We start from the raw sequence: 16,879 nt of genomic DNA, 5'->3' as shown, positions 1-16,879 counted from the left end.
AAATGGATTTCTCCCCAGCTGAGCCTGTGCTGCTGATAAATAAGGTGTTTGCTTGAAAAGCAGTGCCCTTGCTCTCCAACACCATCAACAGGCTTCACTCTTGTCCTTGGTTCCAGGGAAAGACTCAGCACCAGTTACAAAATGAAACCCCTGGAAATGAAGAAGACCAGAGAGGAGAATTGCTTGGCAGCTCCTGGTGCACAAAATCTGCCTGGAAGAACAGCACCATGAGGGGATGCTGTGATTGCCTAACATTTCCCAGCCCATCTCCACTGCTCCGAGCACAGCCCTCGCCAGATCTCTCAGTCCCCAAGCAGCAGAATGGGGTAGCCAAAAGAAATCAGTCCTGTGAATTTCCCCACATACCACTTCACATCCTGCGTCTTGAGGGGGAGCTGAGAGCACATATATGAACCCCTGGATTTTCTGTGGTCTGCTCATGACCAGAATCCTTGACAGCTACATCTTCCCTGCACCTATTCTTGCACCTTTCCCAACTTCAGCTTCATCTGCATCCCTGAAGAACTTCTGGAACAATCCATGGCTTTGAAGCTTAAAGAGCTCTTTCCACCTTCACTACTGCTTTGATATTCGCTATTTACTCTCTTGACGTGTTTCCTCTAAACTCTGCCATCCAGAGCTGGCTTCTTTGCATGAAGTAAAGGCAACATCATCTGTAGCTGCTTCATTCCAGGGAAATGCCATCTCAGGGCCCTGATGGCTGCAGCTGCCTCTGGTGGCTTTGGGGCCGCTCAGATCTCACGCTCGAGGGCTTAAGGTGATCATTGCAGCAATCAGCAAGGGAGAGAGCCTCGGAAAACCACCCAGGTGTGCTCCTGGTACTGCTGCTTGTGCTCCTGTGGCATCCCCATGGCCACCCAGACTGGTCCTGGCTGCGAGCACTGGGTGTGCCTGGGCAACGGGAATCTCCCACCCTGAGCAAACGGGGCAGCAGCACCAGAACGCTGCAGATGGGGAGCAGAGGAGTGATTTTCCCCCTGCTCGGGTGACAGGCCCAGGAGTGAGAGCAGAGAGTCAGCTCTCAGTAAAAGGGATGGTCCCGCTCTGGCCCAGAGGAGCTGGATTTGCCATCAGAATTACCAGAGCGCCGGGAGATGCAGGGCCAGGCCTCTCTGGGGACCTGCTCCTGCGCCTCTGCCTGTAACTAAATAAACAACAAGGCACAATTCTTGGTACCTCGTGTAGGTCTGACAAACTTTGTTCTGAGCGGCCCTCACCCAAAGCTGCCCAGGAAGGAATCTGCTACTCCCGTTTGCCACTCGGATGTCAGTAAATAAATGCCCGAGTGCAGCTTGGCAAAGCCTGAAGGCAAAGAGCGACAGGCTGGGAACCCACGGCCCACCCGCTGTCCCACGGCCCCTTCCCACACACCCTCCTGGCTGGTTTTGTGGGCAGCAGCCCCAACAGGTGGGAAAAGACCCTCTCCGGGCTGCATCTCGCTGGCAGCTCAGCCCAGCGGGGCCTGACGCCTTGCGTAATTTAGCAATAATTACCCACTCTTTCTTTTTTTAGACGAACACCCCAACTGTTGTGCATGGGAAGGGAAGGAAAGAAGAAAAAAAAAAAAAAAAAAAGGCGAGTATTAAGAGAAATCAAACGCCTTGTTACGCAGAGGGGGAGCGAGAGCTCCTCGCACCAGCTGACGATGCTCGCTCCCCGGCAGCGCGGCTCCGGCAGATGCGCGGGTGCCTCTCGGCGCGCCCCCCCGCCGGCGCTCAGCCCGGGGCTGCGGGGGAGGCCGGCCCCTGCGCGGGGCGGTAGGAGCCGCTGCCAGCCCCTCCCCGCCGCGGCCCGGAGAAGAGATGCCCAACTTTGCGGTGCGCGGAGCGCGGGGCCGTGCGGGCGGCGGCGGGGCCGGAGCGCGGCGCAGCGGGCAGCGGGGGGGCCCCGTCGCCGCCCCCGGCCCGGCCCCGCGCTGAGCCCCGCCGGGCGGGCGCACGGCCGCCGCCGCCCCCCGGGGCCGCTGCTCGCCTCGCAGAGATGCCCGGGACGGTGCTGCTGCTCTGCCTGGCCCTCGGGCCGGTCCTGCGCGCCAGGTGAGTCCCCCCCTCCACCCCCCACCCCCGCCGACCGGGACGCCCCCTCCCCGCCTCAGTTTACCCGTCGGGGCAATGGAATGGGAGGGGAGGGGGTTGGAGTCGCAGCGCCTCTCCCCCCCGCTCGCCAGCCCGGCTCCAGCGGGGATTTGGCACCTCCGTGCCCCCAGCTGCTCCTTCCAGCGGGTCCCGTCGCGGCAGCACCGAGTGCCTGCGCGTCCTCTGCACCCCGGGCTCCCTCTCCGCCAGCCGGAATGGAGAGGACATCCCGTTTTCCACCCTGCCGTCACCCCGCTGGCTAATCCTGCCCGGGACCGAGCCCCTTCCGGGGGTGCCCGGAGCAGGACCAGAGGGAGCTCGGCACCTCCGGGGAGCTCCATCCATCACCGGGGCATGTCCACGTGGAGTCGGGCTGGGTGGGAAGGAGCTTGCGTCCCCTTCCTTGCACTCCATGCCGGGGCCCCCGAAGCCCCCGCAGGGTGTGCAGCCTGGCGGCGGGAGGGCAAAGCGGGCTCCTGCCTTGCCCTGCTCTACAGGTTGGCCGCAGGTCGCGGCTCTGGGTGCCGGTGCCAGCCCGGTGCCAGCCCGGTGCCAGCCCGGTGCCCCCAGCGCGCTGGGCGAGGAGGCGAGCGGAGGCAGGGGCGGGCAGGTGGCGGTGCTCTCCCAGGGACAGCCGTTCGTAGCGCTTTTCTGTAAACAGCGTTGAAAGAGCCCACGCACAAGGGGGTTTCAAGTTTCTTTTTCCTTTTTTTCTTTTTTTCCTTATTTTCTTTTTTTCTTTTTTTTTTTTTTTTTTTTTTTTTTTTTTTTTTTACAATTCCTAGCCCTGCTGATGAGTTTAATGGCTAGATGGGGAAAGAACATGTTGTCAGCAGATTGTTACCCCCAGGGCTTGGGGGAAGAGGGATTTTACTGGCTGAAGCTAATTGGCAGAATAAGCCGCCTTAAAGCCGATCAAATCCCATTACAGATGCAGTCAGGGACAGGGAGCATGAATCCTGCTACTAATGGTCTGCCCTGCCAGTGCTTCCCGACCCCGGGGGTGGGCACAAAGTCCATCCCTGCCATGGTCCTGCGTGGCTTGGCCTTCCCAGGGTCGAGGAGCAAGAGCTGCCCCACTGCTCGTGCCCTGACACCATCCTCTGCCGTGCCCTGACACAAAACCTCCCGGGGGGAGATCCGTGCAGGTGCCAGGGGGCACTGGAGGGCTGAGAGGGGGATGGATCCGTGGTGGTCCCGGTTCCTGTGCCCCACTGTCCCTGCAGTGCATTGCCACGAGCCTTGCATTTCGAGAGGGTGACTTGTAAGCTGCAAGATCACATGGAGGAGTAATTAAATCATGCATTCACATACCCTTGAGCAGGAATGTTCACCCCATAGCTGGCCCGGCCTCTCTTCTGCCCAGTGCCTCAAGTCTGCCTCTACCCTGAGCCCTGCTTTGCCAGGAGCAGTGGTTGGGGGGTGGGCATGATGGAGTGGGAGAGGAATCCTGTGAGAGGAGAAAAAAGAGCAAGTTATATCAGGGTCTTGCTCTGCATTTGCTGCATTCTTCCTGGATGCAGTTGTGGAGGGTGAATCTGCTCTTCCCTATTCCTCACGGTGGGTGCTGGGGTGAGGAGCTCTGTGAACAGAGCTCTGTGTGTGAGCTCTTCTCCCGGTGCAAGCAGCAAGACCCTTCCCCTGGCACTGGAGCGGGCTGGATGCTTGTTGCCAGGTGATTCAGCACTCCCCATAGGGTCCCCCCCAGCACAGAGACTCATTCAGCAGCCTTTCGCAGGGCACTGCCTCGGCTGGGACCAGGGCAGCCAACTCTGAGCCCTGCAGGCAGGATCCCTGCACAGCATCACACCAGATGCTGGGCTTGGCGGGTGATTGAAACTGGACCACTGGGGCTACACGGAGTGTGTTGTCAGAGGTAGGAAGACATGTGGAATGGGTAGGGGGCAGTTAGAGCCCCCCATCCTTAAATCCTCTGCCTACATGTAATTCAGAGTCGTCTGCCTCGACGCCCCAGTGCCTACAACCCAGGAGGCACTGGATGGGTGACTAGAAGGACACATTAGCATGTGGTGATCAGGGCTGACCACAGTGCTTTTCAACCAAGGGAAATGTTATTCCTGCAGTTTGCTGCTCTCTTTTCCTTGGGACCAGGGAAGGCTTTCAGCTGTGTTTGCAGCAGGGCTGGATACAGCCCGGGGATCTGCATCTGCGCTGGGAGGGTCCTGCCTCGGGGCCACCACCAGCAGTGAGTAACAGGGTGTGCATCCCAGCCAAGCGCCGCCAGCTGCCCCAGCAGGCAAGGAGCAGGAGCGTCTTCAAGGGTTTGTGGCTCTTGTTGCTCTTCTCCTCCTCCTGCCAAGGGAACACCTTGGCAGACAGCTTGGCCACTGGGGGAGGGAGCCGGGCACCAGCTCTTCAGGTGACTTTCCCCAGCAGCGTGTGTTTGGTGCCTCAGCCAAAGAAGGAATTAGGGAGCCGAGGCACGGCTCTGTCCTGCTGTAATGCCACGGGCTGCCCAGGGAGAATTGTCCAACCTCATCCATACATGTGAGCACATCCGAAAGGACACCTCCCTGCCGTGCCAGCCTCCTGCTCGGGGCACCAGCAGGAGCTGCCATGGCCCTGTCAAGACCAGGGATTTCCTTGCAACGCCCCCAGTTCTGCCCTGCTGTCACTCCCCTGCCCACCTCCTGCCCACACGGTGGCCCAGCCCCATGGCCCTGCTCTGAGGAGGGTGTTCTGGCATCTCAACATGCAGAGGTGAGGAAACACGGCTCTGCCTTTCCCCCTGGCTGCACAGAGACATATGAGAACTGGCTGTTCCCTGTCACCAAGCCAGCTGCCCTGTGCCTGGAGACGGAGCTGCCAGGCCAGCAAGTGTTCACAGCACGTTGGGGATCTCTGCAGGTCTGCAGTGTGACATTTCCATTAGCAGCTGGAGGGGGCATGCACATGTCACCTTAACACCTCTTCTCTGCAATGGATCTTGGGCTCTTCCCTTCTCAGTTTAAAGTGGGGCCACCAAGAAGACAGACCAGGGAGGAGGTACTGGCTTGCATGGGGTGGCATGAGAGTTACACTCTTGACCAGCAAGGGCTGATGTGTGTCTGTGTGTGCACAGGCACTCAGAAAAAGCATATTTTCTCCAGCAAAAGCTGACTTGCTTATGCTAAGATGGCTTAGTATGGTTTAGTCGACTGGGATTAGCTGCATTAGCAAAAAGCATATTTTTGGTGGTGTCCCCGCATCTGTAACAGGGATGTGACTCCAGGGAAATGCTATCCCAAGCCTTGGTGTGTTAATCAGTGACGCTAAATGGGGGGAAACCAGAAGTCTGAGCAGGGTTAGCTCAGACTGGGTTTGCTCAGCCCCCAAAGGGATGTTTCGGCTTCTGCCGTAGCCTTACAGTTTCTCAGAGGACCGGGATTTTTGGCAGGGCAGGGGGATGTGCAGGGTTCAGTGCTGGCAGGTGACTTCAAGTAAGCTCAGGGGAACACGGAGAAAACGTTTCAGTGTAGCTGCTCCCACTTTGCCAGAGGCAGCCTCCATCACCCCAAGCTCCGGCAGCAAGGGAAAGCAGTTGGGATTGCGTGTCGGATTGCTTTCCCTCGCCCTGAGCCGCGCTGTGGGCACGCGTCCCTCTCTGTTCCTGGCAGGAGCGGGGCCAGCCCCCGATTTGAGCCCTGTGCCACCCTGGGGTGTGCTCCCGGCGGTGCCCTGCGCCTCCTGCAGCTGCCGGGTGCTGCAGAGCTCCCTGCTCGGAGGCAGCGCCGCAGCCGGAGCCTGGCGAGAGCGCTGCCTGGCGCTGCTCGGGTGGGGAAGCGCATCCTGACAGCGCTGCTCAGCGCTCCCCGAGCACACTTAGAAAGTGCAGCGCAATCAGACGGGCAGCCGTGAGCTGATGTACCAACACCTAATGCGCGGCGGCAGGCAGCCCCCGGCCCTTGGCGGGGGACACGTCCCGGCCCGGGGAGCTGCGGAGATGCAGAGAGTTTTAAAGCGATTGTGAGAGCGAGTTTTTGTCTGGGGCTTTGGAAGAGGAGCGTCTGACAAATGGGCCGCAACGTGTCACTTGAATGCTTTTTCGCCCCCTCCGAGTGCCTCGGCCGGGCTGTGCCTCCCCAGGCGCTGGAGGGAGATGGGGATCCGCGGTGCCTGATTGCACCTGGGAGCTGCGAGGCTCCAGCTGGGAAGTGTCAACACGGTGACAGCTCCCGCTGAGAGACCCTCCCTGTCGCTGGAGCAGGTGACACGCTGGCATGGCAGACGTCGAGGGGGCTGTGCCGGCAGTGGGAGCATCTCTCCCACATATGGCCGTGGCATTCCGGGGACAGCCTTGTGAATGAGCTGCCCAGAGCGGCAGCAGGTGGTTAGAGTTTCCCGGGTGACCGTGTGGACCTAATCTAATTAGACAGTTTAGGAAAACTCCCCTAGGAAAAGGGAGGAGTGCGAAAGGTTTAGAGAGGGCAGGTTTGAAAGGCAGCGAGAGAAGCTGTTGCTAAGTGGGTCGTGTCCAAAAGAGGATGGATACGAGCTTCCCTTGCCTGGCTTGGAACTGGGAGATTGGGAAGATGGGACATCCTTAAATGGGAGCTCACGGCACAGGCTGGGGAGGAAGGGTTGGTGAGTGTAGGGAATGGGTTCTGGCAGGTCTTGGCCTGGAGGCAGAGGAGTTTGCATAAGGCTTTAATTTCCAGGGATCTGTGCAGGGCAGATGGCTGGCTTCCTGGCATGCCAGACGTGCAGGATGCCTGCATGGTAGATTAGGACCTCTTTTCTCTGAAATGCATTTATTGCAAATGTGTTGCTCCCCAAAACCACTGTTTTGTCACTGTCTCTTTCCTCAGAGGAAGCCTGCTTCAGGTGTCAGCAGCAGGCAGAGCAGTGGAGGTATTTGAGGTTAACAGGCAGCTCTGGCAGCAGGAGCTGCTGGGTGGGATGAGCAGGGAGGCAGGGAAAGCAGGGACTGCCTCCCACACCTCGGGGATGAGCAGTGTGCCTCCAAAGGGAGCTAAGGAGGAGGTGAAGCACTCCATGCTAGTCTTTCCCACTGGTGGCAAGGCCCCTGCATGTCTGGTGACCCTGAAGTGAGCAAAGGTGCCAGGTGAGTTGTGTCTTCTTAGCAGTGTGGCTGAGAGGAGACCCCTGAGCTGCTCATGCTCTGCCTTTTAGCTGCACTGCATCCTCCTCCTTTGGTATCTCTGAAACACAGCTGCACCCCCGCTCCCAGGGAGTGCCAGAGAGCTGCCACAGCCACGTCCCTGCCCTTTGTCTCTCCTCTCCAGGTGTGAGAGCACAGAGGAATATGATTACGATTACCTCAGCATCAATAAAACCTGGGTCCTCACACCCAAGGCACAGGAGACCGATGCCACGCAGATCCTCAACTCGCTGCTCAAGAACTATGACAACAAGCTGAGGCCTGACATTGGCAGTAAGTGTCCCCTGAAGCTCCCTGTGGTCACAGGTGGTGACCTGACCTGGCCTGGCCGTGTCTTGTGTTTTGCATGCTTTGGTGCCTGCCGGAGGTGGGATTTTTGTTGCGGTAGAGCCACGCTCATCCCAGACGTTCCCCTTGTCCTCATCCCTCTGCCAGTGCCCTGGCCCCAGCTGATGGCGCCTGTTTTCTTGTCTTTCCAGTCAAGCCCACATTCATCGATGTGGATATCTACGTGAACAGCATCGGGCCGGTGTCTGTCATCCAGATGGTGAGTGCTCGCGCGGCCGCAGGGCGCGGTGTCCCCTCCCCTGGCCCAGCGCTGTGGCACGCTGTGTCACGCTGTGAGGGTGCTGTTGGCATGACTGGAGGTTTCCTCTCCCTTGGTGAGAGGTGCTCCGGCCTGCTGGGAGCTGGAAAGACCTGAGCACCATCCCTGGTGAGGAGCAGGGTTCTCGAGGGCCCTCGGTGAGCTCACAGCCCTTCCGCTGTGGGACGATGCTGCTCTTCGGTCTCTGCTGCCAAGAGGTGCAGACGCTTCTGCCTGGTGGCTTTGCCCTCTCCTCCCTGGCAAGTGTGGGGGGCACCAGGATACTTAGGGCAAGGTGGAACCAGGGCAGCGTGTTCCAGGAGGACTGAGAGAGGTACCTGGAGGTGGTTTCCATGGCAGTGTGAAACTTGGGTGCCCAGGCCTGGACTGTAGTGCTGAGCAAGGGGAAAGCAGGGGGGCTTCAGCTCCAACGTTTCTTCTTCATAGTGTAGCACCTTAGAGAGATGCCTCCAGGACTGTGACAATTTCTTCTCATGGCTCAGGACCCATCTGTAGCAAGAGCTGTGAAAACACTTAACAGAGACACTCTTGGATCAGGGGAGCAACTGTTGACTATTTAATTTTCACAGGAAACTTCCTTTATTATTATTATTTCCCCTGCAAAGTCATCTTTTTTTTCCCTTTTATGGCAAGGAACTGCTGCCAGGTTTTGAAAGACTTCTCCAGTCCACTGGGCAGTGAGATCGAGGGGACAAAAGCAAGATACAGCCAGGACAATTTGGCTTTTTTATTTCTCCCAATGCAAAACAGAGCAGGAACAAAACCAGCCCCCTTAAACTGGGAAAAAAAAAAAAACAAAAAAAAAAAAAACCAACCAACAAAACCCAAGTTCCCAGGATGGGCAAGTTATTGTTACTTTCCCAAGTACAAAATTTCCAAGGAACAAACCCCTCTGGGGATGGAGGGATGGTACAGTAGCTGAGGTACCAGTTCCACTCCAAGGAGCATTTTGAAGCAGCCCTTCTGGCCGGCCAGCACCGAGGGAGGATGTGCCCCCTCACGAGCCACCAGATGGGCACCGGCCACGCGCTCGCTCCACGGTGAGGGCACCATCAGGAGGCCCAGCAGGAACGGCCTCGAGCCTCAAAATTTCCTTGCATTGCTCCAGCATGCCTGGTCTCGAGGAGAAGAGCCACAGCCCGAGCTGTGTGGATGTCACCCCCTGCCACACGCGCCTGCAGCCCGTGGGGTGTGAGGCCAAAGTGACACAAGAGCAGCAGTGCAGGGGCTGGGTGTGCTCACCCTCCAGGTGAGCCTGCAGGTAGAGCACAAGGGTCATGGTACAGCTGGCTGCTCTACCTGCTTTGCGCTGCCCAAGGATGTGCCAAGAAACCCACACAAAACCCAGAGCGCGTCCTCATCCTTCTCTTTCCCTCTCATCCGTTCCCACCACCCTTTTCCAGCCCTGCTGGAAGCTCTGCTCCCCTCGCTGTCACGGGAGCACTGCAGAGCTGTGCAGCAGAGAGTGGTTTCTAAAATCCAGTCTACATCCAGAGTTCATCTTTCCTCCTAAGCAGGGATACTGCTGCTAGGCTGGTTTCCTAAGAAACACAGCTTATGCCATGGTGATGGGGATGTGGGAACGTACGCGCGTCCATCCCAGGCTTTCAGGATTTTGGATCTGCTGGGCTAGCACCAGCCATAAATGGCTGCAGGTACAGGAGCTTCAAGCACATTCAGTATCTCTGGTATTTTGGGGAAAACAAGATTCCAGGCAGTGACAACAGCCACCCCCACCAAGGGGAAAAGCTGTTGTGTGAACTCAGCCCTTACTAGAGCCCAGGAAATCATGTAGGAGAGCTCAAGCCATGTGTTCAGCTCTTTCTAAGAGTCAGCAGAAGCTTTTTCTCTTTGTGAAATGGGGCCCCACAAGTGCACAGGACCCCTGGGGCTGCTGGCACTTGGAACTGCCAGCACCTGCAGAGCTGTGCTGGGGAAGCTGCTGCCATGGGGCTGATCCACCCCTCTGCAGCCTTCCCACCTGAGGAAGGGATTGCTGTTTGTGGGAACAGCCAGGAGCTGCTCGGGCAGGGAGGAAACTGCTCAGTGTGGATAATTTTGAGAGGTTTTGTTGCATCAGTCACAACTGGCTGTGCTGGCCCTTTGAAGTGCCTTGGTGCTGCCAGTCCAGGGGTTCCTGCGGGGTCCCAGCAGTCACCTGTGATCTTGAGACACCTCCATATGACACCCAGGCAGACTCTCCAGGGATATCTCTCCTTCCTTGTTCCCTTAGGTAACTTCTTAATCTTGAACCTGTGATGCCCTTAAACTTTGAAACCTTTTCCCATGAGGTTGAGGTGATATTAAAGGTACTGAGGGCAGCTAGACCCAGGTCTCAAAGCCTCAGATTTCTGCTATCTGTACCCTGTATACTTCCCCCTGCTCATGGGAGAGGCTGCATCCTGCTCCGTGGTCTCCTGAAGCAAGAGGAAAGGGCAGTGACAAAGCTGCCACAGTGTCACCTCCAGACTTGGCTGCTTCACCCAGTTGTTTGGTGTTTGCTTGCTTTTCCATGCTGATGAAGTGAATTAAGGCATTCTGTGGGTCGTGCCAGCCCCTGGCAGGCTGGCATCAAACACATGATAGATGGTCTGTGCTGGGGACATGTCATTCCCACTCTGTCCCTGTTGATACAGCTTCTCCTAACCTGAGAACCTCTGCCCTCTGCCAGCTGCCAGGCCCATCCCACGTGCCTCATCTTGCCTTTTTCCCGTGCACAACCTGAGGAAATGCACATTTCCAAGGCAAGGGAGCTAGAATTTGTCTCAGAGCTAGATCTCTCTTGAGCCCGTGGTGACATTTCACTCTGCCACAGACAGAGAGGCTTGTGCAGGCTGGAAGGTCCACTGGAGGGGAAATGTCCCATTGATCTCTTTTAGGTGCATTGCCATGACAGTGCCTTACGTAAATATTTCTCTCATAGGCTGTGTAGAAGACAAAAAACCAAGTTCTGCTTTTAAGAGACACAGCAGAATCGCTATGGCTTTTAGCTTAGACCACTGTGGCCTATAAATCTGCAGCTGAAGGCTACAGCATGGCCTGACATGCTGCTGGAGTAGAAGGCTCCATCTTCAGCAGTCTGCTTTGAATCCTGGTCTCCTGTGATCCCCTGCTCGCCCTCAAAGGGTTAATGTCTCACTGCTGTCTTCATCCTGCTGGTGCTCTGTCAGGGATTGGAAGCTGGTCCTGCGTAGCCACTGCCCAGCCTCCAAATGATAAATCACGTCAGGATACAAAACTGATTCCGGTCCTTAAAAATGAATAGGTGATTTGAAAATGCCCTGTGCTGGGTGTGAATTCTGCGTCTCCCTCATCAATCACTTGTCACAAATAACATTAACATTCAGGAGTCAGCAGAAGGTGGGCAGCTTTGGAGCGGGAAGAAATGTAAAGTGGTTTCCTGATATCTTTTGTACACCAGAATGGCAGTCTTGTCTCCAGTTTAGGTGGCTGAGCAGATTTTATTCTGAAAAATATTCAGAATACTCTATTCAGATTTTATTCTCTCTTCCCTGGGGAAAGGACGCTCTGTGCTCTCCAAGGAAAATGTGGCAGTGACCAGAAGCAGAGCTAGAAGATGGTTCAAGGATAGGACGTGGGACAGGGGGAAAAGTGGCACAATCAGGTCCCACAGCTCTTTACTCCAATCACTGCGTGGACTGGGATTTCCTCCCCAACCCCTTGAATCTTTGGGTGGGATTGGGGCACTTGGCACTTCTCAGGGTGGTGGAAACCTGTGTTTACACCGTCAGGGGAAGGATGCACTGGACATGAGGCCCTCCAGAGCTCTGGCTGCCGCTGAGCACTGGCCAGCAGCCCCTGGCACCAAATGAGTTATCAGCCACGGGGCTGCAGCTTCCCAAGCTGTGTCCGGAGCTGGATGCCCAATTGGATTCCCATGAACACAGTGTTGAGGTGTCCCTGGCTTATCAGAAGCTCAGCCTGATGCAAGGAGCCACCTTCCTTCTCCAAGCATGTTTGTGGGAAGAGGTGCCAGGGAGGAGACTTTGGGTTCAAATTTTTCGCTGACTGGTTGTTTGCTGGAGGGATTTGCTCCTGGTTTTGTTTTGTAATGGCTTTATTGCTATAGATTACAGCTTTAACTGGTGTCAAGGGCACCTAGAGCTCTGGATCACCTTCCTTTAGGGATGCTTAACTCTCAGGAAATGATGCTGTAGAAGTAAAGCGGGTGCCAGCTATTGGGGCTGAGTGTCTTTCAGTCCTGAGGATGTCCCTGAAGTGTCCATGAGGGACAGCATGAGTGAGAGGGGGACAAGTGCTTCTGTTCTGAGCCTAGGGATGGAGCAAGTCTTGCCCAGAGCTTCTCAGATTCCTCCCAGAGGCCAGAGCTGAATGTCCTTTTCTTCCTTTCTTACACAAAACCAGGCGTGAGGCTCGAGGGGCCAAAGACTGAGAGCATGGTCCAGACACTGTGGTAGCCTCCTGGCAAAGGTGAATGGAGACATTTCAGCCACCCAGGAACCTGCCTTGGTTACCTGCTTCAGGTGTCTGGGATCAGAGGCACTGCACTAAGGGCTGGTTTGGGGGCTCAGGACTCCCCTGTTTGCTGTGTGTGAGGAGATGCCCTTGTGTGCCAAATTTTGTAGCAAAACAGAACGACAGCTCTTCTGCTGGTGTTGTACACACCACCTCAATCTCATTACTTAATGATAATAAAGATGGAAAGAGCAAAATTGGCCTCCGTCATTCACCAGGGGCCGGATTCTGCTGCCTCAGAAGTGCCTGTGATTTCCAGTGGGGTTTCTGAGCTCCTATCTCAATTGTTACAGCAAATTGTTTTCTTATCTCTGCCTGTGAGTGGGGGGTTGGAACCTGAAGAAGGTGATATGTCCAAATACAAGTGCTGGCTTTTCCCCCCTTGCCTCTCTAGGAAGGAGAAGCTGCACGCTCTGAAATTCATAATGCTCTGCTTGGCTACATTAGTAACCTGCATTAGCTACACTCACAAAACTGAGGTTGAAGCATGTATTTTCCCACATCTGGAGTACTGCAGAAAGCATTTAATAGATTTGCACGTAGGGTGCATTTGTGGAAATACTGTGAAAAAGGGGGAGGGAGGGAAGAGGGAAATGTTTATTCGTTATCAGCTGATGAATAATTAATTTACAAACATTGTCTTGTTAAATATAAATTAAATCCTCATTTGACACACTTTATAATTTAGACGTATAAGCCCAGCATGAATGAAGAGAACCCCCCACGGACTCCTTTCATGTAAATCCCGAGGAGGCAGGGAGGGAGGCTCGGCTTTCAAAGTTAAAACTGACAAGGGGTAGTGCTTAGGAAGGGGGCTGATGCGACAGAGAAGAGCCTGGGGACCTCGGGCACTTCATCTCGGCTCGTGGGGAGATGGCTGAGCGGGCCAGGGAGGCAGTGGGTGTGTGCAGAGCCCTTCTCCAAGCATTGCTGCTCCGCACTCGGAGCTCTGGATCGCGGCTCCCGGAGCGCAATCCCCGCCTTATCGGAGAGTGCAGCGAGGCAGCAGCTGCTTGAGAACGGCTGAGCTCCCCCAGCAGCAGGAGCAGAGACCCCCGAGAGGGGAGCAGGGCTCTGCAGGAGCTAAGCCACCCTTGCGGAGAGCCCTGGGGCAGCTGGAGGCTGGGGAAGCTCAGCCACATCCCAAAAAGTGCTCTGCTGGGAGGCAGCTCGTGCGACAGCCCTGGGTGACAGCCCCGCTGTCCCGCTGCAAGGCTTGGGTTAATTCCTTCCTTCCTTCCTTCCTTCCTCCCTAAAAGACGGTGAAACCAAGACCAGTAATAATTGTCTGGCTCTGAGGAACACTTAAGTCTTGATTATACTTAGCTTTGGCTGCTTTGGAATAAGTAGGAAGGAAATGAATTGAAAATGGCACGCTGTTTAAAATGCTCGGCTGTGTTCCTCTGGAGCACAAGATAAGCCTATAGGTAAAGGAAATTTGCTACCTCCCCCCTCCTTTCCTGATAATAATAGGTTCCAGCAGTTGCACAGCACTTCTCAACTGAAAGGACTTCAAAATCCTTCACAAATCATCTGTCTGGGAGGCAGTAGCCCAGATGCACCCACTTTAGGGTGGATTGCAATGCCTAAAGCACGCTGCAGTGCTCTGCCAAGGATTGCACGCTCTCCTTGGCCTGCCCGGCGTGCAGCGAGAGCTGGCCATCAGCACAACCCTGCTGAGGTTCTGCAGGACACACTCATGGGCTAGGCTGGCTTTTGGTCCCCAAAAACCATGTGTAGCACAGAAATTTCAAGTGTTGGGAAATGGGTGTTGTTCACTAACAGCCCCAGCGCTTTTTCTGGCTGTTGTTTTCCATGGCCGAGTGCCGGCTCGGAGCTGCCGGAGCCGGTGCTGCATTTATTGTGTCTTCACAAATCCTCGTGTGCCTGGAGAGTGCTCACATCTCCTGACTCCCCGATGTTCAGGAGCAGTCACTGTCCCTCATGCTGGTGCTCACACAGCAGTGAGGCCAGGTACAGGAAGGGCAGAGCTCTCCTCAGGAAAAGTTTGTCTTTCCCTATGAAACCCCCCCCCCCAGGGCACTGAGAAATGACACCAACCACCTGTGACTTGTGGGACAAACCATGGGCTGCAACAAAAGGTCTAATGAAATAAATAAGTTGCTCCCATCCTAAACATAACCCAAGAGCTTCCAGAATTGTCAAAGTTTGCTTCCAAAATGGAAAAGAGCTGACTTATTCACGATGAATAATTCAGCCAGCTCCTTTTATTATCCAGAACATACACGAATCCCCTCCAGATATTTTCTGTGTGACATCCATGTTGGTATTTTATTTACAGGCTGTGCAGAAAACTCAAGGAGTCTGTTATCAGGGGAAGACGAGTGAAAAGCTGGAGGTTTGCATGTGATATTTGGAGGTAAATAAAACCTGAAATCTGGACAGTGGCCTCCTGGGGGCAGGGAAAGTGCTTTTCCTCGGAGACATTTCTGGAGAGCAAAGCCCTAAAGTTAATTAACATCTGTGCTCGCAGCCTGGTGCTAAATGGGGAATGTGGCTGTACTTAAAGGTTTCTTAAACTGCAGCATCAGTCCTGGCACACCGGTGCCTCCCGCAGCCCGCAGTTGGGGCAGCCTCTGGCCTCGGGCAACACGGGATAAATCAACATCCATAATGAAGTAATCGGCTCTTGCAAATTCCTTCACGGATCCCATTTCCGCCCTTCTGCTGGCAGGAATGACTCAATCCCTCATTCATTTCGTGCCAGCCTTTGGAGAAAACTCGCATTTCTTCAGCTGGGCTGAATGCAGAAGGGATTTGTTGGCCCTGAACCTTTGCAGGCAGCTTGGGAAGGATGCTTCCAGTGGGTGCTTCCCAAGGAGCCACTGTGCTCGCTGTACCTGACCTGAGAGCATTAATTCCTCACCCTTACCCACAGAAAACCTTCCCTACACTCTGGGGTCACAGCAGCTGCACCCGGTCCCCCTTTCCAGAGCTTTCTGCCAGCAGCGGGGCTTCCTGCTTGTTGAAGGGCCACAGTGACACCTTTCCAGTGACCAGGGGTGTCCTTACTGGGCTCTGGCCCAGGCTGGAGGGGTGTCCCTGCCCTGGCCACCCTAGCTGCTGGCTCTCAGCTTGGCAGGGCATTAAAAGAGGCTCTGCTGTGATCCAGAGGCTGCACTGCTGCAGGGTGGGCACGCAGCCTTGCCCGCTGCACTGGAGGGGATGCGAAGCACGGCTGGTTAGAGCCCAGCCAGCCCTGCACATCCCCAGGCTGTGCTCATGGACAGGGCAGGAGGCCTGTGTGTGATCCAGCTACTGATCCGTGCTCTGACCCTCATTAAATTGATTCTTCCAAGTCAAAGGGAGAGTGCTGCTGTGTCAAATTTGAAAGATATATAGACTCTGAGCTGTACCAATAGTTGTCACTAGGTGGGCTGAATGATTTTTAAGGCAGAGTTGATTTATCTGAACTGAAGGCCATAGACGTCTCTGCAGGAGAGGATGGGATATTTCAGGTGTGTGAGAATCAAGTCCAAGAGCTGGGCAGAGGCCAGGGTTTGAGACCAAGGCTTCTGGTCTAGGGCAAACAGCAGCATCATAGGAGAGATAGGCTCATTCTCCCCTCCCACGTGGGACAAATAGCCAGAATTCTTCAGCATTTCCAAGGAGAAATGGGTTCAGGGACAATCAAAACATTTACATTTAGTTTCATCAGATTGTTTTGATTTGCTCTTCATATGGTGATAAATTCTGTCCTGCATAAGTAAAGCAAGAAAATGAGTATTTGGAAATAAACGTCAAAGTGAAGTGCATCAACTAGATAAGGGTAAAACGAAATATTGTGTTAGCTTACTGAAGAAAAAGAAGTTTTTGAATGAAACTATAAGGTTGAGATAATTCATTTTAGGATTTGACAATTTTAATTTATTTTGAGCAAAACACCTTTTTTTTTTTTTTTCCAGTAGAAATCAGTTCTATTTATTTCCTGCATTCCCAGATGAAGCCATCCTACCATTTCCCTTAAAAGGCTGCTGTGAAATCTGCCTGCTATAAATGTGTCACAAAATGGAGACCATTTCTGAGAATTCAGTGGTTGTGGGTGACCACAATCAATATGTTTCAAGGACCTCTTCATGCCTCGGTGCCGAAAGCAGAATATTCGATTATTGCATGCCATCTCCACGCACAGGAAGGGTTTAATTGCCCGTGGTACAAATTGAAAGCGAGAAGCCACAATGAGCCTTCCCGGGGCTTTGCTTCTCCTCACATCTTTTCAAATTGCCTCGGTGTCCCTGTGGCTCCAGCTTGGTGAGATGTGGTCAGTGAGTGGGCAGGTGGACACTGCAGCCCCTTCACAGCAGCGCTGCTGACTGCCCCACCAGCTCCCAGTCCCCAGCTTGCCAAAGCCCCAGAGGGATCCTGCTGCCTGCTTGGGGCACTGTGGGTGGGGGAATAAAGGGGCACGGTGGCTGGAGACCCTGGCATAAGCCTTGTGTGTCCATCCCCATGTCCAGAGAGCTTCATGGTGAGGATTTGTGTGTTTGTTCCCTGACCTGCAGTTGGCCAGGAATGGCTCCAACCATCTGATCAGCT

The 16,879-nt window shown here is 54.8% G+C and overlaps 1 protein-coding gene across 1 annotated transcript in view; it reads left to right on the top strand.

Annotated features, from left to right (window-relative positions):
- The first annotated feature begins 1,953 nt into the window (after positions 1-1,953).
- Positions 1,954-16,879, top strand: part of LOC128795319 (gamma-aminobutyric acid receptor subunit gamma-4) — a 36,059-nt gene continuing 21,133 nt past the window's right edge. The window contains exons 1-3 of the mRNA XM_053955997.1: positions 1,954-2,057; positions 7,343-7,491; positions 7,698-7,765. Coding sequence (XP_053811972.1) covers positions 2,002-2,057; positions 7,343-7,491; positions 7,698-7,765 — 273 coding nt within the window. The 5' untranslated portion in view covers positions 1,954-2,001. The remainder of the gene's footprint in view (positions 2,058-7,342; positions 7,492-7,697; positions 7,766-16,879) is intronic.

This window comes from Vidua chalybeata, chromosome 14 (assembly GCF_026979565.1).
Source record: "Vidua chalybeata isolate OUT-0048 chromosome 14, bVidCha1 merged haplotype, whole genome shotgun sequence".
NCBI lineage: Eukaryota > Metazoa > Chordata > Aves > Passeriformes > Viduidae > Vidua > Vidua chalybeata.
The sequence above is the reverse complement of the archived record's forward strand: the minus strand, read 5'-3'. Positions and strand labels throughout refer to the sequence as shown.